The sequence below is a fragment of the Sphaerodactylus townsendi genome, linkage group LG13 (assembly GCF_021028975.2).
Source record: "Sphaerodactylus townsendi isolate TG3544 linkage group LG13, MPM_Stown_v2.3, whole genome shotgun sequence".
Taxonomy (NCBI): domain Eukaryota; kingdom Metazoa; phylum Chordata; class Lepidosauria; order Squamata; family Sphaerodactylidae; genus Sphaerodactylus; species Sphaerodactylus townsendi.
Genome location: NC_059437.1, coordinates 12,672,934 through 12,695,966, shown reverse-complemented (window position 1 = coordinate 12,695,966; position 23,033 = coordinate 12,672,934). Strand labels below are relative to the sequence as shown.

General features: G+C 46.4%; 2 protein-coding genes across 3 annotated transcripts; one reads left to right on the top strand and one right to left on the bottom strand.

Annotated features, from left to right (window-relative positions):
• LOC125442842 (DNA-directed RNA polymerases I and III subunit RPAC2-like) lies at positions 1-6,030 on the bottom strand. The gene is made up of 6 exons (XM_048514590.1): positions 5,950-6,030; positions 5,665-5,852; positions 3,358-3,455; positions 1,878-1,954; positions 515-597; positions 1-179 (listed from the first exon to the last, which is right to left on the bottom strand). The coding sequence occupies exons 2-6, from the start codon at positions 5,707-5,709 to the stop codon at positions 132-134; spliced, it is 351 nt and encodes a 116-aa protein (XP_048370547.1). The 5' UTR covers positions 5,710-5,852; positions 5,950-6,030; the 3' UTR covers positions 1-131.
• VAMP7 (vesicle associated membrane protein 7) lies at positions 6,023-23,001 on the top strand. Of its 2 annotated transcripts, XM_048514589.1 has the most exons (9): positions 6,048-6,141; positions 7,747-7,900; positions 15,856-16,014; positions 17,027-17,084; positions 17,384-17,521; positions 18,109-18,199; positions 18,682-18,749; positions 20,491-20,583; positions 21,316-23,001. In XM_048514589.1, the coding sequence occupies exons 3-9, from the start codon at positions 15,869-15,871 to the stop codon at positions 21,382-21,384; spliced, it is 663 nt and encodes a 220-aa protein (XP_048370546.1). In that variant the 5' UTR covers positions 6,048-6,141; positions 7,747-7,900; positions 15,856-15,868; the 3' UTR covers positions 21,385-23,001. The 2 variants fall into 2 exon arrangements, with proteins under 2 accessions (XP_048370544.1, XP_048370546.1); XM_048514587.1 differs by lacking the exon at positions 7,747-7,900 and having other exon boundaries at positions 6,023-6,141.
• The last annotated feature ends 32 nt before the right edge of the window (positions 23,002-23,033 follow it).

Below are 23,033 nucleotides of genomic sequence, written 5' to 3'. Positions count from 1 at the left end.
TTTGGATTCCATAATTTAGTTTTATTAGGAAAATCCACCCCAAGTCCATAAAAAATAAAGCCTTGCCCCCAAGTCACAACCCAACAACAGTCACTATGTACAATGCTGCTTGCCATGCAGCCTCCGCCAGGTTACTCCATCTTTACGTCCTCCTGCGCCTTGTATGCCTCCACGCTTGCCTGCGAAAACAGAAAATCTGAACGGTGAAGATGTGATCTATGCTCTGTGCACAACTCCTCTTGGGGGTCTTGTTTAGGAGATTCCAAGAGATTCCTGCACAGGAAATCCAATGCGCGGTATTTGCGAAGGAGACCCTGAATTTGAAAAAAGGCACCTTCCATGCCCAGGGGTCTTAAGGGATTATTGCCGCTGTGTTGAACAGAATGGGATGTTGTTCTTCTAGTTGACACAAGATCTCATATTCCAAGGGCAGCAAAACCCATGCCCACTTCTGACAGGGGAGAATCATAAACCTTTATCTGGGGAAGGGAGGGTAATCTATGAATTGACCTACCTCGAATTTGCTAAGCACATGCTGGCAGACACCTGTGAGTTCCTCCAGCCCCTTCTGGAATGCCTCGAGAGCAGACAGGCCTCCTGTAAGAGAAGGGAAAAAGCACTCAGACTGGAGGACTGAGATCGAATTGCGTTTTTATCCTATCATAGCTCCAAGAAGTTCCAAATGATGGACACTTTATGTTTATAGGCATAAAAAACAAACCAGAAAACTGCAGCTTAGGACCGTGGTGGCGAACCTTTGGCACTCCAGATGTTATGGACTACAATTCCCATCAGCCCCTACCAGCATGGCCAATTGACCATGCTGGCAGGGGCTGATGGGAATTGTAGTCCATAACATCTGGAGTGCCAAAGGTTCGTCATCACTGAGGTTTCCCTGCTCCAAGGCTACCCAGCAAGTTAAGTGGGGCACTGGACCTGGATCACACAGTTCCTAGTGCAATGCTCTAACCACTACACTGTGCTTCCTCCCTCGGACCTGTGCCCTGTTTAGCTGTAATCAAAAGCTACCCAGGAAGCCTAGCTGTTGCCAGGCAACAATCCACAACGATACCACTATGCTGCTGTGGTCTTCAACTGTCTAGAGAAGGTGTCCCATACATTTTTAAGTTTGTAGGCACCTCTGGAATTTTGATGCAGGGCACAGATCACAATCTCAGAATGGCTGCTGGAGCAATCAAAACCAGCCACAAAAAGTCAAGAAAAGAGGTTGCCAACTAATAATTCTTCTGCATTTCAGACAGAAACTCTGATAGAATACTTTTTAATCTGCACAACCAATCAGAAGCCCTGCTGGGGGAAAGCCCTACCCGCTTTCTGAAAACACTGGGGGGGCGGGGGAGGGCACCAGGAAAGGTGTTGGAAGGGGCCATGGTGCCCTCAGGCCCCGTGTTGAGGAAGCTTGGTCTAGACACTGCCAGGGGTCTGCAACCTGTGGCTCTCCAGATGTTCATGGACTACAATTCCCATCAGCCCCTGGATCTGTAGTCCATGAACATCTGGAGAGCGCCAGGTTGCAGACCCCGAGTCTAGAGGTTAGTTTTCTTCTACACAAAACACACTTGCTCCAATGACTGATGATTTCTGAGGGTTGTAAGAGGCCCAGAATGCCAAGAGGCTAAAAGGCAGATCTCCAGAAAGCCACAAAGGTCCTGGTGACAATGCTGGCTGCACATGGGGAAAAGTGTGCATATATCGTGTGGCTGATATCATGGCGGACAACCAGCCCATTCAGCACAGTTCAGCCTACTCTTTCTGGCAGTGGCTCTTCAAGGGTCAGGCTGAGAAAAGCCTTTCTTTGCATCCACAACCTGAGATCCTTTCAAACCCAGAAAGGCACTCCAGACTGCAGGCTTTACCTCTGGTCTGGATCCGGAAGTTGATTTTGCTTTCGGAAGGATGAGTGATGCTGTAGCCACAGAACTCCACTTCAGGACTGCGAAGAAGCAGGTGCCCAAAGAAGAGAGAGGAGACAGGGTGGAATCATCAGTGTGGGCTCGTAAGGGCCAGGGAGGCCAAGGTCTATAGTAGAACAAGAAGCTTCCCGAAAAGCGGGGTCACATGCATGGTACACTGAGAAAAAGTGTACATCCAGAGTGTACATCAACATCAGCTTCTACATCCAAAAAGGCGCTGAGCCTACCTACCTGTACAAATGATGCAAAAAACCCACCCGAATATAGCAGTCTAAATTGTAGAACAGCTGAGCCCATTAAAAATCAGCATTTTCAAAAGTCTGCTTGCTCAGATCGTAAGAGTGTACAGGATCTAATCCACCACGCTACTATAGCAAATCAAATGCCCTCCTTGCTTCTTGTCCAGGGCCCTTTGAAAGCCATCCAAGGCACTGTCTACATGAGCAGACAACAGAATGAGATGCATCACTGCAGAAAACAGTGGGTCGGGGCCATGTTTATAATGCGCTGTGTAAAATCTCCCTGCAAATTAAACACAAAACAGCACAGACCGTTTCTGGCTCAGCACTTTGTGTGTTGGACTAGTTTGCCATTCACAGGGAATTAGTAAGTGCAAGAGACTGTTGAATAATGTAATCTCTCCGCTGTAGTCTGTAATGGTACAGTCCATTTGACCACTTCAATCTACTGCATATTCTCTTTATTTATAACCCTCCTTTGTTATTGAGACTCAAGGCAATTACAAGATTAGAAAAATAACGCAATAAAGAAAAACAGAGAAGAGAGAGCAGAGGTGTCAAACTCTGACCCCTCCAGGTGTTCACGGACTATGACTTCCATCAGCCCCTGCCTACTGGCAGAGGCTGATGGAAATCATAGACCATGAACATCTGGGGGGCAGAGTTTGACACCCCTGAGATATACAAACCATACAACAACTGGAGGACAAAAAATGAGAAAACAGTGAAATAAAAAATGAAGTAATACGTACAATAAAGCGTGCACATAAACTACAACCCTATTCCCTTTATAAAAAAATACCCTCTTCGCTATTTAGGCTACAGTGGCTATCATCGCATCCCTGAGTAGGGAATTCCATAAACTGGAGTTCATTAAAACCCAATCACATAATGGTCATCCATTAAAACCAAAAACGAATAAGCATTTCCCTAAAGCTTCCTTGCCTGGCCATCTTGAGATGAGTCTTGTATTTTTTCAAGGAACCTTGCTACTTGCAAGCCAGGTGTACAACAGGCTTGCTGACATTCTGAGCCTGGTAGGAACCCGGGGGTCTGCCATGGGGTGCCTGTCATTTCGGCAAAGGCGGGTGTTCTCTTCAAATGGCGATGATTCTATTAAGCATCTTGCATTCCTGACCTCGCCCCAGATGCCCCCATATTTCTGCATGCAGAACCCGACTTACTCTTTCATGATCATGTACCGAAGGGAGTTGCCCAGGGTGTGGTCCTCGTTGTGAAGCACGAATGTGACACAGCTCTTATCTGCCCCATCAGCTCGTACCTGCCGAGGTGGGATAAAATACCCATCAGACGCTTGGAGGCCTTCCACACTGGAGGTGAGCTAGTGTGGTGTTGTGGTTAAGAGCAGTGGACTCTACTCTGGAGAACTGGGTTTGATCCCCCACTCTTCCACATGAGCGGCAGATTTTTAACTGGTGAATTGGATTTGTTTCCCCACTCCTATGCATGAGGCCTGCTGTGTGTCCTCGGGCTAGTCACAGTTCTTCAAAACTCTCCGAGCCCCACTTTCCTCACAAGAGGTCTGTTGTTGGGTGAGGAAGGGAGAAGTGTTTGTAAGCTGCCTTCACCTTCTCCTTACACAGAAAACGACGGAGTATAAATCCAAACTCTTCTTCTTTAAATCCAGCCCATGAGGATCTGGAAGACCCAGGCTGAAATCCCCGCTCTTCCTTGGAAGCTCTCCGAGTGACCTTATAACAGTGCAATTCTAAGCAGTTCTAAGCTATACTCTTCGACGTGCAGTGAAATAAACTCGCTTACAGTGCCGTCCTATGGAGAATTCCTCCAGTCGAAACCCATTGACTTCATTGGGCTTAGGCTGGAATAACTCACCATAGGACAGTGGTGGCGAACCTATGGCACGGGTGCCAGAGGTGGCACTCAGAGCCCTCTCTGTGGGCACGTGCAAACAAAGTGTTCCCCCCCCCCACACACACACACACATCTAGACTGGCCTGGGCTGCTAGGCTCGATTATTAGCATTAAACCTAAGACCTAGTTTTGGGGAAGCAGTGTAGGTAACCCTGTAAAGCGCTGTTAAACCCCACTGATTTTCCTGCAAAGAGCTAAAGCGCGATCCTTTACCTGGGAGTAAGCTCGGTTGCTGGCAATGGGGCTTGCTTCTGAGTAAACCTTCCTAGGGTCGTGATTCACCCGTTGGAAGAGTTGCACGGTTGCTTCAAAGCCAAGCCACCGACTACCACCAAGCTTACTCCCGAGTAACACACGCCTCGGAGCCAACCGTTTTTTCTAAACTAAAACCTCGGTATTCAGATTAAATTGCTGTGTTGGCACTGCGATAAATAAGTGGGTTTTGGGTTGCAATTTGGGCACTCGGTCTCAAAAAGGTTTGCCATCACTGCCATAGGATGACACTGTTAGAGAAGTGGAATTGTGTAACCATTGTGATTTCTCTGTTTGAAAACTATACAATTGGTTTGCCTTAGGTATTGTATATTGGTTTTATGTTATGTAATTGTTCTGTTGTCTTGAAATATAATAACAATAATAATGACAATGACAATGAATCCCTCATGGACGCAAGGGGCTTGCGTGCTTCGATGATGTTGGAAGCTATGCTAGAGGAATACTGCCAGAAGCTAGCTAGACAGATCTCAACCAAGAAATCAGACTTAGACTGTCCACCAACCCATACAATATGGTGAAACAAATAAAAAAGTATTCCATATCGCATCAGTCGTTGTGCAGGTTAACAAGGGCCACAATGCATGCTGAGGGCCCTGAGCATGCGACAACAAGTGAGCTACAAGTGGACCAACCATCAAAAAGAAAGTATAGTGTGCAAGAAAATCATGCCATCATGGACTGTTACTACAACTCAAGAGTTGAAAAAAAGAGGATACTCGAAGCAAATGCACGAACTGTGAGAAGGTCACTAAGTGCCATGATTCTAAAACTGAGATTCAGCCATTATAGCATAAAACAGCTAAGGTCGTCCCAGTGGTAATCCGCACCGGGGCGCCATTAAGAAAACACTGGGGTGGCACTTGAAACATCTTCAAATCAACAAAAGGAACATCTGTCAGCCCTGCTGGGAATTGCATGAATACTATGCCCATACGTTACAATTTCCTAGTTCTCTGGGGGAGGCTTCAATTGTAATGAAAAGCCAACCACCAGCTAAAGGACTGGCCGCTTAACAGCCCTGTTTATCCACACTGTAAAGTCTCCGAAGGGTGGCGCAACTGTCCCCTCCACGAGACCACTTTCCCGTCACCCCGACGGTCACCACGTGGAAGTCTTACACCGGCATCAGTAGCCCTAACCGAATCTGCTGATAGCTGAAGTCACACAGCCATAGGATCTGGGCGACCCACCAGGTCACAGTGACGATAATGCATGAAGGAAGGGCCCCAGATGTAAACATCACCCCCACGCTTCACCTGTTGAACTTCAGTCTACCTACAGAGACATCCCCCCTCCCTTCCCCGCTCTCAAACATCACCCACCATCTGCAGCACGCGCGGCTTCGCCGTGCCCTCCTCGTCGCCCATCTCTCATGCCGCCGTTCCACGCGCGAAGGACCTTGGGAGCCGTAGTTCGCAACACGCGCGAAGGATCTTGGGAGCCGTAGTTCGCAAGAGCCCTCAGTTCTACCCTCACCTTCGAAAGCCACGAATGTAATTTTGTCAAGATTCTGAGAAATAATAATTAAAAAATATCTTGTGAAGGGGGAAAAAAGGAGGAAAGAACGACTGAGAAAGGGCGGACGCGGCTTCCTCGGCCATACAAACCGGCTCTCTATCAGCGGCTCGTCTTCCGGGCAGACGTCCCGCGGACGACTGCAATTGCTCCCCCGTCGAACTCCATTTCCCAGACACCCTTGCGGTCGGGGGCGGAAGTTCACGTGCTGCTGGCTTATCCGGGGAGAGAGGCGACGCTAGTAAAGCGGAGAGGAACGGGGCTCCGGGTGGGCGCCCAGCCAGGTAGGGTTGGGGGGCGGGGGCTTCGTCGTCGGGGGGTGACAGTGAATGCCCCCATCCTTATTAGTTATAGCGACTGTTTGGTGCCGCTCCCGCGCGAGGAAAGGCCTTGGTGGGGTCGGGGGTGGTGGAGGGCAGGTCCAAGGCTCCTAGGCCAAGGAGGGGACAGCTGTAGTCATGGCAACACGGGGGGTGGGGGGTGTACAGGCCTCTCCTCGTTCCCAGCCACCACCCAGCAAGGCTATTGCAGGACCTCCATGGTCATTGCCTCACGCTCCCTTCCTTAGGGTCGTGGCTTTCTATGGGTACAGTTCCAGGTTCAGCCTTCTGTTCTAAAGGGTCTCAAGTAATGGGGGAGGATGAGACTTTACTCTGCTTGGGAGCCTGGAGAGCTGTGGCTGCTTAACGAGTTTGTCAGCTTCGGAGGGAGAAGAAGGGTTTGGATTTAGACCTTGTCTGTCTCTCCTGTGAGGCTTACAAACTCATTCCCTTCCTCTCCTCACAACAGACACCTTAGGAAATAGGTGGGGCTGAGAGAGTTCTGAGAAAACTGTGGCTAGCCCTAGCTCCCCCAGCAGGAATGTAGGAGTGTAGAAACACATCTGGTTCACCAGATAATCCTCCGCCACTCAGGTGGAGGAGTGGAGAATCAAACCCGGTTCTCCGGATTAGAGTCCACCTGCTCTTAGCCACTACACCATGCTGGAATCCATGCTTTTGGTGAGGGGCATGACCCAGTGGGGTAGAAAATGGTATGCCTTCAGGAGGCCTCTGTTTCAGCCCTTGGTAGGTCCAGTAGAGCGCTGGTTCCCAGGAATTTTTAGTATGGTGACCCACAAGCCTAAATGTACTGGGTGTGGTGACCCATTTAATGCAACAATGCATCATGCACAACTGATTAAAACTACAAACTCCTGAGACCCATTTCCCCAGGCTTTGTGACCCACTTTTTGCTTTGGGACCCACAGATTTGGGACACTACTTAGGGAATATTGGTGAGTAGGGGTGGTTGCTGCTGTGGATCTAGAGCAGTGATGGCAAAACCTTTTTGAGACCGAGTGCCCAAATTGCAACCCAAACCCCACTTATTTATTGCAAAGTGCCAACCCGGCAATTTAACCTGAATGCTGAGGTTTTTGTTTAGAAAAAAAACGGTTGGCTCCCTCTTCCTCCGCCCCACCTGCTCGAGCAGGGGCCAGCCTGCTCAAGCCTCCAGCAAGTCCCAAGTGCACCGCTCTGTGCCTCTCTAGCATCTCTGCCTCCGCTGCGCCCCCCCCCCCCCTCAGGCAGCAGCCACCTGGAGCACAGGCACCAGCCCCGTCAGCTGAGTCCTCCTTGCTCACCGCGGTGCGCGCACATTGTACTCAGTGGCCCAGGTCAGTCTGTGTGGGTGTGTGTTTGATTTTCCGCCCCGCACATGATGAACTCTGTGTGCGCGTGCCCACAGAGAGGGCTCCGAGTGCCACCTCTGGCACCCGTGCCATAGGTTCGCCATCACTGATCTAGAGAATGGCTGCTAGTTAGAGTGCACAAGGAGAGAACTAGATGTATTTATAATGTTGTTTTATAGAGTTTACGCCATGCCTTTTCACCCTCCTATGTCATTAGGTTCACTGACTGGGTGTAAGACAGCTTCATGCGTTCACCTGGCCCTGTTGCTGGTCTCCTGCTGTATTTCCATCAGTCACGAAGCTGTCAAAGAGCCAGTGTGGGGTGTCTGGTCACCTAAGACCTGGGCAGGAAATCAAACCAAAACTCCAATGTAAGCGTGGCTGTGTGGGTGAAAGAGAAAGGGGAGGGAAAAGAGAATCTCAAGGGGGTTTCCTGTGACTTGCTTTGACACTCATCTTTGGCATCAGCCTTGTAAATCCATTCTCTGCTGCGCTGAGGGGGCCAGCTTGAATTTGGGACAGAAGGAGAGTTGTGCTGTTTATTGGGGTTGATGTCACAGGCAACAGGTGGCTCTCGGGACTCTCGTGGCACCATGTGCTTATCAGATTGCAAGCACAAATATCCTACCAGCCCTTTCTTGAGATAATGTCTTCCAAGAAATGTGCAGCAACTTCGCTGAATAAGGAGATTATGTGGCAATGCTCTTAAACTGAAAGGTAAATATCATGCTGGGAAAGATCTTTCTTGGCTGTATCCTGTTGAGCAACAAAGCTCTCTTTAGCAGTTTGGGAGACAGGAGGGGAGACCAGAAGACAGTTAATGTGGTATTGTTTCTGTGGGCCTCTGTGCAAGAAGCACGGCTTACTGAGAGCCACGGCTGTAGGTCCTCCATTGTGGGACTTGTGTGCATCGAAGAGTACCTGGAATAGTAATAAATGTTAGAACCTGTCAAAAAGACATGTGTAGATGAGCAAAATCTATATGACAGATGTGTCCACCCCTAGACAGGTTCCATGTGCATAATCAGTGCCAAGTGCAACAATAGTAACGTGTGTATAACTGATAAGACCCGTACACCTGATTGGGATCTGTGTGGTATATAGTTAGCAAAAAGAACACAGAGGAGTGTGCCTGCAAACACCTGTTGTCTGGCGAAGCACTTTGATAGTCGTAGCAATAAATAGAACTTCTGCACCGTGGACTGTGTGTCTGTCAGTTGTTTCTGCATTGCATTCTACAAGGTGGTCTACTCCGAGTAACCGCTGCTTCAACAATAAATAGTAGGGTTCTGTTTGAATCAGTGAGAGAGAGTGTGTGTGTTTTCTTATTGCCATATCCGAAGGTTAAGACGGACTTCCTGTGTGTCCAATAGCTGAAGTTGTAGTCTCTGGGCATGCTTGGACATCAGCACCTCTTCTTGTTTTGAAATCTAGCAATGGAAAACTCACGTTTTACAAATGATGGTGGCAGTTTAATAAGACTCTGCTGCCCTTAAAGAAAATGTATATATCCCCCCCCCCCCCCCCACAAAGTCCCGGGACAAACTCTGAATACAGTTCTGCGGTTTATTTTCTGCTCTGTAGCAAACTGTATCATGACAGTAAAACGTTCCTACTGGCAATTGCAGTTGATGTTGTAAATCCATCCCCATTTTTTGTTAGGTGAAGGGTGAGTAAATAAATCTTTGTGTGCTTCTTAAAAGCAAGGTCAGATTGTTCATGTCTTGTAAAATGGGTGTGTGTGCAGAACTGAGGGCTGGCTTGCCAGTCCAGTGTGCAACTTTTTGGTATGCTTATATCACTGCAGATGAAGTCTTCTCATGATTAAATAATATAGGTCTTCATGCGTTTTCCTGGTTTTCGTTTTTCTGTGTTTCGTCTTGGAGAAGCTATGGCGAGCAGGATGGTGGTGTTTGTTCCCTTGGTAACAAAGTGAGTGGAGAGAGCTGTTTAAATGGCCAGTTCATCTGCTCCTGTCCAAAGATAAAAAAGGAAAACGCATGTGCTGATTATACAGTTCTAAAATGAATTGTGAGTGCAGGAAGGCCCTGACGACGATAGCGTGACATCTAAAGTCATTGGTTTGCAATAGGCTCGTTAGAGTAGGCTGCATAGAGATGTATTTTCTGTGGATCTCTTCTCCCTTTGCCAACCTCACTTAAAAGAGAATAATCGGTGCATCTGTGCATAAGAAAAGTAAATTAGTTGAACTGGATTGCATGGGAGCTTTTGGAAGTTAGGGAATGGACAAGCTAGATGTGTAAGTAATTTTGTGGTTGTCATGGCTTTTACCGCCAGAATCAACTTGCTGTGGTTGGTTTTCTGGACTGTGTGGCCATGGTCTGGTAGTTTTTGCTTGTAACATTTTGCTCACCTCTGTGGCTGGCACCTTTAGAGTCATGTCACGGTGCCACGGAGAGAAACAGATCTTACTATGGCATGCCTCTGAAGATGCCAGTCATAGATGCGGGTGAAACATTAGCAACAAAAACGATCAGATTTCGCCCACATGACCCGGAAAAACTACAACAGTCTTGTTTCCACAAAACTACTTTTGTACAAAACAACCACAGAATTGTTTTGTACAAAAGTAGTTTTGTGGCAACAAGACTGTTCAAAACCCAGCACTATGGAAGGCTGAGCAAAGGGGGGCTCGATTGTTCACTCCATGATGAACTTCTGTGCCTGTTGCTACTCTTGTGACTGGCTTTTTGTCTGAGCTTCGCTTGCAGGAGTTGCTCTGCAAGTATATTGAGCAGTCAGGTGATAAGCTGGCCTGAATCATGTGCTCCCTTCATGCCACACAGATGCTGCTTTGTAGGGCTGGAAAGGCACTTCTTCATCTTTGTCATGAAGGCGGGGGCGGGGGGGCAGTGGGTCGAGACCGAGTTACTTGCAAGCTGTAATTGCAATAGGGGAAGCTTATTGTAGCGCCACAAATACTCCGGCTCCTAAAAACAGTGTTGCGGTTGTAGTAGTACAGAGTAAATGGATAACAGGCTGGTGCTACAGCCGGCTTCTGCTGGTTCTTGAAAAGAGTCAACAAACGAAAAACAGGAAAACACATGAAGACCAATTCAATTTATTACAGTCAAAGACCAGAACATTCTCTAAAAGTTCACACAAGTTTGCAATTCTGTCGCTGCGCTGCTGTTCTATGTTTTATTGTTTTAACCGTCTTACCCCATATGTCCCAAGTAGGCCTCTGCGTTCTGCAGAGGCAAATTTACTGGTGGTCCCCCACCCCTCAGTGATGCGTTGAAAAGCCTCTACCTGGGCCAGGGCTTTTACGGCCCTGGCCCCTGCCTGGTAGAACACTCTTCCTCCAGCTGTCCAGTCCCTGCAGGACCTTGGTGAGTTCTGCAGGGCCTGTAAAACTGAGTTGTTCCACCAGGCTTTTGGGGAGGCTGGCCGCGGATTGCCTGCCCCCTCTTCATGCCCCCTGTACCATATTATATACCATCTTCGGCATTGCCGCTATTAAATGTGGGTATTGTGATGCTGCTGCTGTTTTTTATGGGATTTTAATGTGATTTTATAGTTTGTATTGTATACTATTAGTTTGTTTTTTGCTTCTGTACATCGCCCAGAGCCCTTCGGGGATTGGGCGGTCTATGAAGTACAATAAATAACAACAACAACAAGCTGAGTGTGGTGCCCCCTTTCTGCCCTTCTGCATCTGGGTAACCCTCCTATGGAGGGGTCCAGCCGTTCCCCCCTTTTTGGGGGAGGGTTTAAAAATAGGTTTACCGGAAGCCTTTTATCGTATTAACCGCTGTTTTAATGGAATTTTAGTAAGTTTTAATGATTATTTAAATTGATGGAGCCTATGTAATATGTTGTTGTGTACTTCTATGGTTTGCTCCCCAATCTAGTATTGTGTTGATTTTATGTTGTACACCGCCCGGAGCCCCCTGGGGATAGGGCGGTATAAAAATCTAAATAATAAATAAATAAAATTGTATTATATTTTGAAATTGTATTATATTTTAATTGTATTTCAACCTGGTTATGGGTTGTACACTGCCCTGAGCCCTTTTCCAGGAATGGGCGGCCTAGAAATCTAAAATAAATAATATATTTTTAAAAAAATTCTCAGCATAAATTGAATAAAAACATACAACATCGAATAAAATCAGTACCTATGCCTATTTCTAAATTATTCCACTTATTCATTCTGTTACTTAACATTAAAATGCAACTCTCACATTAAAATTGTTCATACATGCGTGGGCTTACCAACATATTAAATTATGGCCCGTCTTCCCTCCTATTTGTTCAATTCTGAATTTAAAAATGATTATGAAGCAGTATGTCACAAATACAGTATCTGCTGCCTCCTCCCTCATCTGCATTCCTGGATGACAAATATACAAAATTTGACAACCAATCTAGACCAGTCTGGATTTTCATCTTCTAGGAGCTTCTTTATACGTATATTTTCTAGATAGCCCCTCAGATTGTTTAGTATTGGGTCTAACGTCTTAGCTCAGGGGTGTCCAACTCTGGCGCTTCAGATGTTGGCCATGCCAGCAAGGGCTGATGGGAATTGTAGTCCATGAACATCTGAAGCGCCAGAGTTGGACACCCCTGTCTTAGTTCTTATTTCTCTGAAATGGGGGCAGCGGAGAAAGGGTGTGACCTTTTATATCCTTTTCCTCTAGATCGCAGGAACAGGTCTTTCCGAGACATATATTTAATAATGTACCATTTAATAATGGCCATTAATATCACGAAAATCTATTATATTAGAGATCCGTAAGCAGCTGGGGCTATTATTTTATTTGGGGTCACGATATAATAGCACGGCTGATTCTTGAAAACGTGCTGCTCGATGGCCCTTCACACAAGAGAAGAAAGCGCTTGATCGCCAAATACAAGTTTGTTCAAATAAAAAGCACAGGGGCCCGAGCAGTCTAACTGGGTCCTCACTAGTAAATTTAGGATTAGCTGTTCAGGGGGCTGGTGCTGCTACTTTTGCGTAAATTTGCATACCTCTGAATGCAGGAGATGGGAAGACTTTTAGCAAGGAGGTGGCTAATTGGAAGGCGACAGACTTTGCCCTTTCTGGCTGAACAGCCAGGATAGATGACTGCCCCAAGGTAGCTTAGCTGGTCCACCACTTCACCTTCACAGTTGCCAGAATGATCGGATGCTCTTCTGTGGGATCTGCCCTGCAGGGCTGAATCGTCAGCCTGGCTCCAGTCATTTTTGCGAATCGCAGCTGTCAAATGAGGGAAGTTTGAAAGTTGCCCTAAGCCCGTGGTGGCGAACCTTTGGCACTCCAGATGTTATGGACTATAGTTCCCATCAGCCCCTGCCAGCATGGCCAATTGGCCATGCAGGCAAGGGCTGATGGGAATTGTAGTCCATAACATCTGGAGTGCCAAAGGTTCGCCATCACTGCCCTAAGCAGTAAATTCTCAATTTACTGAGCTCCCAAAAGGTGAGCTCCCAAAGGCACCTGATGGGCCACTGCAAGTAGGAGAGTGCTGGACTAGATGGACTCTGGTCTGATCCAGCAGGCGAGGTCTTATGTTCATATGTTCTTGATTTGCTTCTCACATTCATGCACAGTGGTCACCGGGAAATTTTTAGTTGTCATGATTATTGTTGGAAATACTTATAACCCGCCTCCTCTCCCAATAAAGCTGCTGTGTGGGGAATATAATCTAGGAACATTTAATAAAAAGACAAGCACTTCACACCATCCTCAGGTGTGGAATGTGACCTCCCTCTGGTGGCAGTAAGTTGCAAGTGGTCTTCTAAGGTGGGCTAAACAGGATTGAGTGATTGATTGATTGATTGATTGATTGATTGATTGATTGATTGATTGATTGATTAAATTTGGTATAACTCCCACCCCCAAAGGGCTCTGAGCGGTGCACAATATACGTAATAAAACTTTACCGTTTAAAACCAGTTACAATAACACAAAACCATACATAGCCTATTGATGTACATAAGTCAGATGGCACAGATCACATTCCATTTCAAGTCACGAGGGTTGGTCCAGATGACATAACCATATCCAGTCGAAATACAGGTAGCTGGCAGATGTGGGGTAGTTATTCAGCCTACAGCAATACCGTCTGACCCCATGACTGTTTTTCGTAAGCAACTGGAACTCACCCCAGGATTACTGTGACTGTCAAGCTGAGCTGTCTTCTGGGATCTCAGTAGACGTGCCAAGATTCTGTTCTCCAAGACATAGAAAGGAATGTTGCCCATGTTCCAAGTCATCAGCTGGTTGGGATTATGTTTTTGACTGCTTTAATGCGTTTATAAATTGGTTTATTGTGTTTATACATTATCGTGAGCTGCCCTGAAGGGCGGCATATGAAACTAATAATGAAGTCTGATAGGCATTCCTGGTCTTTGACTGTCACACTAGCCAGCAGTGACAAATCAGATGATAGAGCCATCCAGGAGCCAGTGCCTGGTATTGACTGCATCAAACCAGTATAGCTTTGCGGCTGCTGACTTCCCTGAGTCAAGGTGTCTTAGCAACTCCCTTGAACTCAGCTCTAACTCAACGTTCTTTAGAGTAGATGCAAACACTGTTTGTTTTAGGTGAGGGGAAGGAAGGAAGCCTGGTTGCAAAGTTGTTCTTCAGAATTAGTAAGCCTACTGTGTGAATGTATCCCAGTGATGGCAAACCTTTTTGAGACCGAGTGCCCAAATGCAACCCAAACTCCACTTATTTATTGCAAAGTGCCAACCCGGCAATTTAACCTGAATGCTGAGGTTTTCGTTTAGGAAAAAACGGTTTTCTCCCTCTTCCTCCGCCCCACCTGCTCGAGCAGGGGCCAGCCTGCTCTAGCCTCCAGCAAGTCCCACATGCACTGCTCTGTGCCTCTCTAGCATCTCTGCCTCCTCTGTGCCCCCCCCCCCTCGGGCAGCAGCCACCTGGAATACAGGCCCCAGGCCCACCAGCCGAGTCCTCCCTGCTCACCGTGGTGAACACATGTCTTGCTCAGTGGCCCAGGCCAGCCTAGGTGTGGGGTGTGTGTGTGATTTTCCGCCCTCCCCATGACGAACTCTGTGTGCGCGTGCCCACAGAGAGGGCTCCGAGTTCCACCTCTGGCACCCGTGCCATAGGTTCGCCATCACTGATGTATCCTGACGACAGTTAAATGGGGCTGAACTATTTTTATTGTAAGCTGCCTTGAGTTGTAGAGATATGGCGGGGTATAAATGTAAAAATAATTAAACTTTTGGGTGCTGTGTGGTTTCTGGGCTGTTTGGCCGTGTTCTAGCAGCATTCTCTCCTGACGTTTCGCCTGCATCTGTGGCTGGCATCTTCAGAGGATCTTCTGAAGATGCCGGCCACAGATGCAGGCGAAATGTCAGGAGAGACCATCCTTCGACAATAAATTAAACTTTTACCTGACAACTGGAAAGGGGGAGATGGGCCCTCTGTGGTTCTTTCCCCATGCTTACACACTGACGATTCAGGAACAGTGGTTTGACTCTGGCTAAGTAATTGACAAGATGATATTATTGTTGCTTAGCTGTCTAAAAAAAATGGGGGGGGGGGCGACATCACAAGCCATCTCATATTCATTATTCATTTGGTTCTATTGTCACCATATGGGTAAGCTTCAGATACACACATTATCTGATGAAGTTGTTTGGCAGCGAAACAGGTGAGCTCCAGATTTTCCCATCTGCCACTTACCTGAGAGTTAGCTGCTTCAACTTTACATGTGAGGACGCCTTGGACATCCTGTATTGAGACTCCGGTGCCAGGACTATTACACATTCTGTACTTGCCAGTTGGCTTGCTTTTGACTTCCTGTATGCGATGTAATTGTTGCATTCTGTATGTTGTGCACTTTATTCACATTTATGAGACAGTTGCATTTAGAGCTGGTTTACTTGTAGCCTGCAGTCTAAGTTTGGTAGTTTTTTTCCTGTGTATTTGGGCAGGTGGCAAGCTAGGAGAGGGCCTTCTCAGTTGTAGCAAAACCCCGAACTCTCCCTGGAAAGATTCCTACGTCTCCTTCTGTTGCCATCTTCAACTAGCAGGCAAAGGGTTTTTTGTTTAGCGTTCCCTCAGTGATTCCTCCTTTCTGACCAATGGGTAAATGGTAACTGTTGGGCTTATACCCCCTTATATGCATTTTAACTCTGGTTTTAATTGTTCTAATGATGTCTGTGTGCGTGTTGGGGGGAGGGTTTTAACAAGAGGTTTTATTGTGTATATTTTAATTTGTTAGCTGCCTTGGTGGCCCTTGTGAGGCTGCCAAGGGGAGTAGGGGTGGGGAATATATATTCTGTAAAATAAAGGGGTGTTTGTATTCTCTCCCTGCTGTCCTTCTAGCCAGCCTGCAGCGATGGCGATCCTCTTTGCCGTTGTCGCCAGGGGCTCCACGATTCTGGCCAAACATGCCTGGTGTGGAGGGAACTTCCTGGAAGTGACAGAGCAGATCCTGGCCAAGACCCCTTCAGAGAACAACAAACTCACCTACTCACATGGAAAGTGAGTACTGCTCTCTGTGTGGGTGTGGGGGCGGGGTGTGGGAGTCAAGGAGAAGGCAAACCAGATCCTTCACACTGGTCCTGACTGTCAGATGAATGCACCTCGGTTGTTTGCTTTTCTCAGCAGCTTGCCAAACCTTTGCACATGTAGAACCATCTGACACGGCTCTAACACTTTTGGGGAGAAACTGCTGAAGGCATACTGCATCTGCTCCTTTTGCCTGTTGGCGGGCTAGACTCTTTTTTTTTAACCGAAAATGAACACCATTGTGGTCTCTAAAATTTGACTTTTTAAAGTGGAAAAACTAGCTGTGTTGGACATAAAATATAGTGCAGTTTGGCCTAGATTCTGCTGTGTTGCAAAACCTCTTAAGTGGAGTGTGGATTGAAGGTACTGGTGAGTGAAAAGTTTTGGTATAATTACCTGGGAATATTCTCTGCAGCCTCAAATGCTTGCTGAAATTCTTCTGCAAACTTCAGCTTGCATTTTGGACTGCAGCAGGAGGTGAAAAAGTCATGCTTAGTTGTTGGAACTCCTTGCAATCTGTGAAAGCACTCCAATGGAGCCAACCCACAAATTGACATGCCTTTTAAACATGACATAATGGATTCAGTTACAGTCTGGGCTCTGGTAGACCTGAGTTCAGATTCCCCCCTCCCATTCAGCTTGTTTGGTTAGCTTGGGCCTTTCAGCTCCTCAGCCTAGCCTACAATACTGGGTTGGTGTGGGGATAAAATGGAGAGGCAAGAACCACATATACCGCCCTGACCTTCTGAGAAGTAGAGTGGGTTAAAAATGTAATGCGGTTTTGAGACCTTCAGAATTAAAAGAAAAGGTCTGTTTGGTGACTGCAGGAAACTTTTACGCATGTGGAGACAAGAGCATGTGATTGGTGCTTGAAATATATGTTTAGCGCACGATGCAGTATGTCCTAGACGTAGCTAGTTTAAAAGATCTCTGCTCTGCCTATCTAGCTCCTGTAAACATGTTCTTGTATCATGTCTTGCCCTAGCTACCTATTCCACTATATCTGCGAAGACCGGATTATATACCTCTGCATCACTGATGATGTAAGTATGCAATAAAAATTGAGGTGTGTCCTATTGTGAATGCTTGCATTCTTTGAAATAGCTGGAAATCCAGTACAGGGCTAAAATCCACCGGATGTGATCTCCAGGGGATGAAGCAAGGTTTGAGCTCCACACTTAAGGTCAAAAGAGTGTCGTACTTCTATGTTGAACGTAGCTTGCCTTCGGTCCTCGAAGATATGTCTCTGTGTATGGAGTTTCTGTTTTAATTGTTCTGCGTAGTAACTGTTGATTTGCCTCCATCAGTTTGTTTACCTTAGTTTATCTTCTTCTGCCTTTAGAACTTTGAGCGTTCCAGAGCTTTCACATTCCTGAATGAAATCAAGAAGCGGTTTCAAAACACCTACGGTTCTCGCGCACAGACAGCTCTGCCATATGCCATGAACAGTGAGTTTTCCACTGTCCTGGCTGCACAGCTGGTAAGACTTGGTGATAACAGTTTGCTTATTGCATGAAGTTCTAAAATCCCCAATGAGTAGTCTTTTGGCTGGTCTTTCCATGCCATTTCTTTTAAAATCATACTTTGAAATCCATTTCACTTCTACACCCCAAAAGTATATACAGCTAGAATAAGTTACCTGATCCCTAAGGAGCCCATTTGCTATGGTTCTGTATGAGTTGCTGTTCTTGCAGCTGTGAGCTGACCATGACTTACGCTGAGACGTATCAGGCAGCTTCTTCTCTGTCAATGATCTGGCTTACAGGAGCCTTTAAGTTATTTCTTTGGTTGCACTAAGTTGTCCCCAGCACATAGCGTGGGAATTATGGAACTAAATACTATGCAGTGAAGCCCCAAGTTCGAATTGGAGAGCAGAGGGAGATAATAGGTGAACAGGAGAAGCAGCGGGGGGCGGGGGGCGCCCTGGCCCAACTCCCACTGTAGGGATTCAGCCTTTTCCTTGGAAGGTTTTTTAGACTGTGCTATGCAGGTTGGCTTCATCCTTTCCCAACCCTTCCCTTTGCCAGATTATACATTTGTGTCTTAACGGCTGTTTCCTCCTTGCAGAAACACCACTCTGAGAACAGGGGCAATGACCAGGTGACAGAGACACAGGCCCAGGTGGACGAACTCAAAGGGATCATGGTCCGCAATATAGGTATTTGTGCTGCTTGCGTGTAAGGATGCAGCCAGCCCCCGCAGGCGTGTGTGTGTGAGGGGAGGTAGCTGGGCTATGAAGTTCAGCATGCATCAGCGTGTTTCTGCCTGCCATCTGTCTTGCTTGCGGGAAGGAACAGTAAAAGAAAGGGGAGATCATCTGGCCTGGGAAAATCCCTGTGGCATGTGGGGTTTATCAGATGGGACAAAATACCAGGTTCATTCTGCTAGCTCTGTCCTTGCCCTGCACCAGCAGGCAACCCAATTGTTCCCTGGTCAAGCTGTTTGGCCCTCACTTGTCCCCTCTCTACTTTTAAAGGAGCTCTTATTTTCGGCAAACCTTCTGTGTGTACTTAAGTTCATCAAGACTTGGCCAAGGGACTGAGAGCATCATCTTCTGGGCTTAATTTCCTAATTGGCTGGAAGCAGGAGGGGAGCTTCTTTCCCACTCGGTTTCTCACTGCCGTTGTCTTCTCATTCTAGATCTGGTGGCCCAGAGAGGAGAAAAGCTGGAATTGCTGATAGACAAAACTGAAAATCTTGTGGATTCGGTAAGTTCCAAAAATAGGACAGGTAGCCATACATCTGAATCCCTCCGAGTTCCTCTCAAGAAAATGTGAGCATGCAGAAAATACAGGGCTGGAAGGGAAGAACACTCCACCCTTGTGGACATGTTCTATATATGGCTGTCACAACCAAATAGAATAGTAGTAGGGAAAGCTCCAGAAAGAAATTCCTTGGACACTTGGCTCCTAAGCAGATTGGACTAGCCAGTCTTTAAAATTCTAGTTGCAGATTTGCAGTATACTTCAGAGGAGCAAAATAAAGCAAACGTTCCGTGGCAAGGGCAGTGAATCTTCTGCTCTTCTAAGCAAGGTAGTAGTTGGCAGATGCCATCCTCAGATAGCTGGGTCTTGTGGAGAAAGCTCAACAGGAAAATATGTACATGCGTTTTGCATACTGGACAATAAACCTACTCCCAAATAGTCATGGAGTACATTGAAAGCCTGGCCAAGTACTTCTGTTGGTACCCAGCAGAGGGAGCCAAAATGCCTCTGCTCTGCCATGCTAGGTCCAATTTCCTGGTGTTACCTACTCTCAATTCTTTTGGAGGCTGTTGTGTGTTACATAAGGGATCCAGCTGAAAATACGCAGAATACACTTTTCTATCATGAAATTATTGTACCAATGTCCCTTCAAGGAATTTAGCATGATGCAGACACTAGGAGGTCACTTCTTGTAATTTTTGTAGACTGGCAAAGACATCCAGGTGGAGTTGCTTGTCAAGCTTGAAGGCATTTGGCTAAAATCATAAGAGTTGCCCAAGGGCCATCCAGTCCAACCCCCTGCCATGCAGGAACACACAATCAGAGCCCTCCCGATATATGATCATCCAGCCTCTGTTTAAAAACATCCAAAGGAGGAGACTCCACCACTCTCTGAGGCAGTGAATTCCACTGTCAAACAGCCTTGACAGTCAGAAAGTTCTTCCTGATGTTCAGGTGGAATCTCTTTTCCTGCACCTTGAATCCATTACTCCGTGTCCTAGTCTCTGAGGCAGCAGAAAACAAGCTTGCTCCCTGTTCGACATGACATCCCTTCACATATTTAAACGTATCGATCATATCCACCCTTAACCTTCACTTCTCCAGACTAAACATCCCCAGCTGCCTAAGTCTCTCTTCGTAGAGCAGGGATTCCAGACCTTTTACTATTTGGGGAAACTCGGGCTGTTTCTGCAAAACTCCCTAAAGTGTTTCTAAAATGTTTTCAGACTTACAACAATGTATGTCTGCAACTCACCCCCTCAAAACAATTCCAGGCTGTCATTACATGATTTTTCCTCTTCTATTTTCAGCCAGAGAATTGTTTTAAAAGGGGGCTCATTTAAAACATTTTGAGGCTGGACATAAAACTTATGGGGGTAAAAACAATGCAGAACTCCACAGAGGAAACGTTTTATTTCCTGCCTCAAAATTTTTTGAAAGGTTTGAGTGGAAAGGGCTTCCCCCCTCAGCCAGCAAAACTTGTCACTTGCTCTGGCTTAGCTTAATCTTCCTCTCAAGGGTTGTTGGAATAAAACGGAAGAGGGGAGAACAATGTTGCCAGCTGGTTTGGGTCACCGTTGGGGAGAAAGAATATAAATATTCAACCCCTACTTTGTGCTCTTTGGAACTTTTGATCTATAGCTAGCCGTTGTCAGCTGTCCTAACTGGCTTAAAGATGGAGCGTGAACATTTGAAACAGTACTTTAGGATTAACTTCAGCAACTCTCCTATGCCCTTTTTGCAGTCTGTCACCTTCAAAACAACCAGCAGGAACCTGGCCCGGGCCATGTGTATGAAGAACCTCAAGCTCACCATCATTATTGCCATAGTCACAATTGTAAGTTTTCTTGCCTCCAAGGGGTGGATGGAAGATTTCTGTGATTCCCTCTCTGGTTCTCTTCCCTACTATCATTACCCCCTCCCATATTTCCCCAGACTTTTCTGCAAAAATATCGTAACAAAGATGAAATGGAGCACACTGGCCCTAGAAAATACTGGATGCTTTTCATATCCTGGAGCCTTTAGCGTTACACTCCCTGCCCAAATGCAGGATACCTATCGCTTAGCAAGGCAGAGTACGTAATATCTCTTTTAGGTCATGCTTTAGGAATTCCCAAAAATCTCCATGATATAGGCTATAGAGACAGGAGGAAAAATTCTAGAACATCACTATGGAGGCATTGTCCAGCTATTTTTATCTCCTGCTTCTCAGTTAACGAGGGTTGGGGTTTACCTGTAGCAACAAGCCAATCTAGCTGAGGGCGATGGCTGCTCCTTAGAACACCCAATAATTAAATAACACGATTTTAGATATATTGAGATATATCCTATGAGATATATTCTGTGAATGCTGAATAGTTTTTATTGCATCTAGATTTTATCGTTGTTAATGAGAATTCTGTATGTCGTGTGTTAGAAACCGCCCCAAGCCCATAAGCGGGTAGGTGGTATAAAAATTAAATAATACTGCCACTGCCAACCTGGAAGCAGCCTTGGCTGAAATGCAACAATGCGGACTAACGAGGACCGTATACCCTGGTTGAAACCGCTAAGCCCATTCTGCCCACAGGTCGTCATCTACATCATCGTGTCGGCTGCCTGCGGAGGGCTTGCGTGGCCGAATTGTGTAAAGAAATAGCCATCAGAGCCAATCGGCAACATGTAAGAAGAGCACATGTGATCACGGACTTACGTGAAGGAATGACCCTCATAATATGAACTCAGACCTCCTTGCTCTTTCTTCATCCTTCCAGGACACTTGAGTCTTTTTTGCCTTATCACGCCCAAAAGAGTCTGCAGCCCCAAGTCACAGCCTTCAGGGGTGGCATCTCTTTCTATTAAAACCTACTTGAAGAGAGTGTCATTTGTCTTGACTGCAGAGCTTCCCCAGGTGGAGGACAGGCTGTTGATGTCGTGAGGGTCTATGCATAATTCTGTGTTATCACGCTTTGCACTTTACTGTCCCAAGGCCCTGGTTGAGGGGAATGGGAAGAGCTGAAGGTGACTTTTCCATAATTTGGTCACTGGGAGGGACAGGAAACCACTGGATCCAAACAGGTTCTTCTGACCATGTATTCTGGTCCAGATAGAAGTGATAATTGGTTCCCTCCATGCTTGCTTTCCCAGTGGTGCCTTTCCTAATTTCCTGTTTGGATATAATTTGTCTATGAGGAGGAGCCCCCTTGTGACCTAGGGAACGGGGCTGTCTATTCTTGGGCATGGTGGTGGGGTCTATTTTGTGAGTTAAATGGTGTCTGTAAATGTCTAATGTTGCTGTAACAATCTGCTTGTTTGTGGTTTTGAAGAGCTCTTCTGTTGTGCCTGATTTCTGTGTGTAATAGGGGGCTCATCTTTGATTTCACTAGCTGGGGCAAACAAGGGGGCTATAATGGTTGCCCCATTGGTTTAAATCCTAAAGGAAGTGCTACAAAATGCATAAGGGATGCATTTATTTAATTCTGAATACAAGGAAACTATGGAGCATAGCTGGGCAGGAGTAATTTCAGCTTTCCTGCCATAAGATTTAAGGGGTGGGTGGGCCATAAGCTGCTATGTATCTGGGGAATGGAGTTAGAGAAGCTGAGAGTGTTGAATGATTTGCGAGTCCATTTCAGAGAAACGTGCATGCTATTGCCATAGGTGGATAACTTCCAAAGTTGTGTCGAGGGCAATTTACTTAAAAGCGCCTGTTCAGATTCAAAGTTGCCAAACCTTTTAACTCAGATGCTTGATCCCTTTGGCCTTTTGGGGGAAGAGATCAGAACGACAAGCAGTAAGAAAACGAGTGTGGGAATTTCGTTAACCACATCCATTCTTTTTCTTCCACTGCAAATCACTGAGGTATGAACCCCACTCCTACTCACGGGAAGGTTTTTAGCAGTCCACTCTGCAACCTGTCCCCACCCCCAGCAGCGCCTTTCTGATACTCACTGGTGAGCATTGCGGTTTGTCTCACCCTTCCCTCTCTTCTCTGGTGGGAAGGAGTGATCTTCTGGCCCGACTCAACAGCCAAGCTCTGACACAGGCTTCTGTCTGAGAACGGAATTCGCCTCCTGTTTTGTCCTTCACCTCTCAGACATGTCAATGTTGAATTAATTGTGCATGTTTTTAAGGCTTGTTGAGTAACAATTTTCTATGATTTTGGTTGCCTTTATGTATCCTAAAAGAAATGGCTTTCTTCAGTTTTAAAAATGCACTGATGCATTGTTGTAAAATAAAGTTAACGTATTTGAATAAATTGATGGTTCTGACAACAGTTGATGTGAACCTTCTCATCAGATAGGAGTG

What these genes read in the sequence shown, in the direction of transcription:
- LOC125442842 (XM_048514590.1), bottom strand. Translation starts at nt 5,709, where the DNA reads ATGGGCGACGAGGAGGGCACGGCGAAGCCGCGCGTGCTGCAGATG. An exon ending in CGGTACATGATCATGAAAGA is followed by an intron (nt 1,955 to 3,357) that starts GTAAGTCGGGTT and finishes GCTTCTTCGCAG; the next exon opens with TCCTGAAGTGGAGTTCTGTG. An exon ending in ATGTGCTTAGCAAATTCGAG is followed by an intron (nt 180 to 514) that starts GTAGGTCAATTC and finishes CTGTTTTCGCAG; the next exon opens with GCAAGCGTGGAGGCATACAA.
- VAMP7 (XM_048514587.1), top strand. Translation starts at nt 15,869, where the DNA reads ATGGCGATCCTCTTTGCCGTTGTCGCCAGGGGCTCCACGATTCTGGCC. An exon ending in CTGTCCTGGCTGCACAGCTG is followed by an intron (nt 17,522 to 18,108) that starts GTAAGACTTGGT and finishes TCCTCCTTGCAG; the next exon opens with AAACACCACTCTGAGAACAG. An exon ending in TTATTGCCATAGTCACAATT is followed by an intron (nt 20,584 to 21,315) that starts GTAAGTTTTCTT and finishes TTCTGCCCACAG; the next exon opens with GTCGTCATCTACATCATCGT.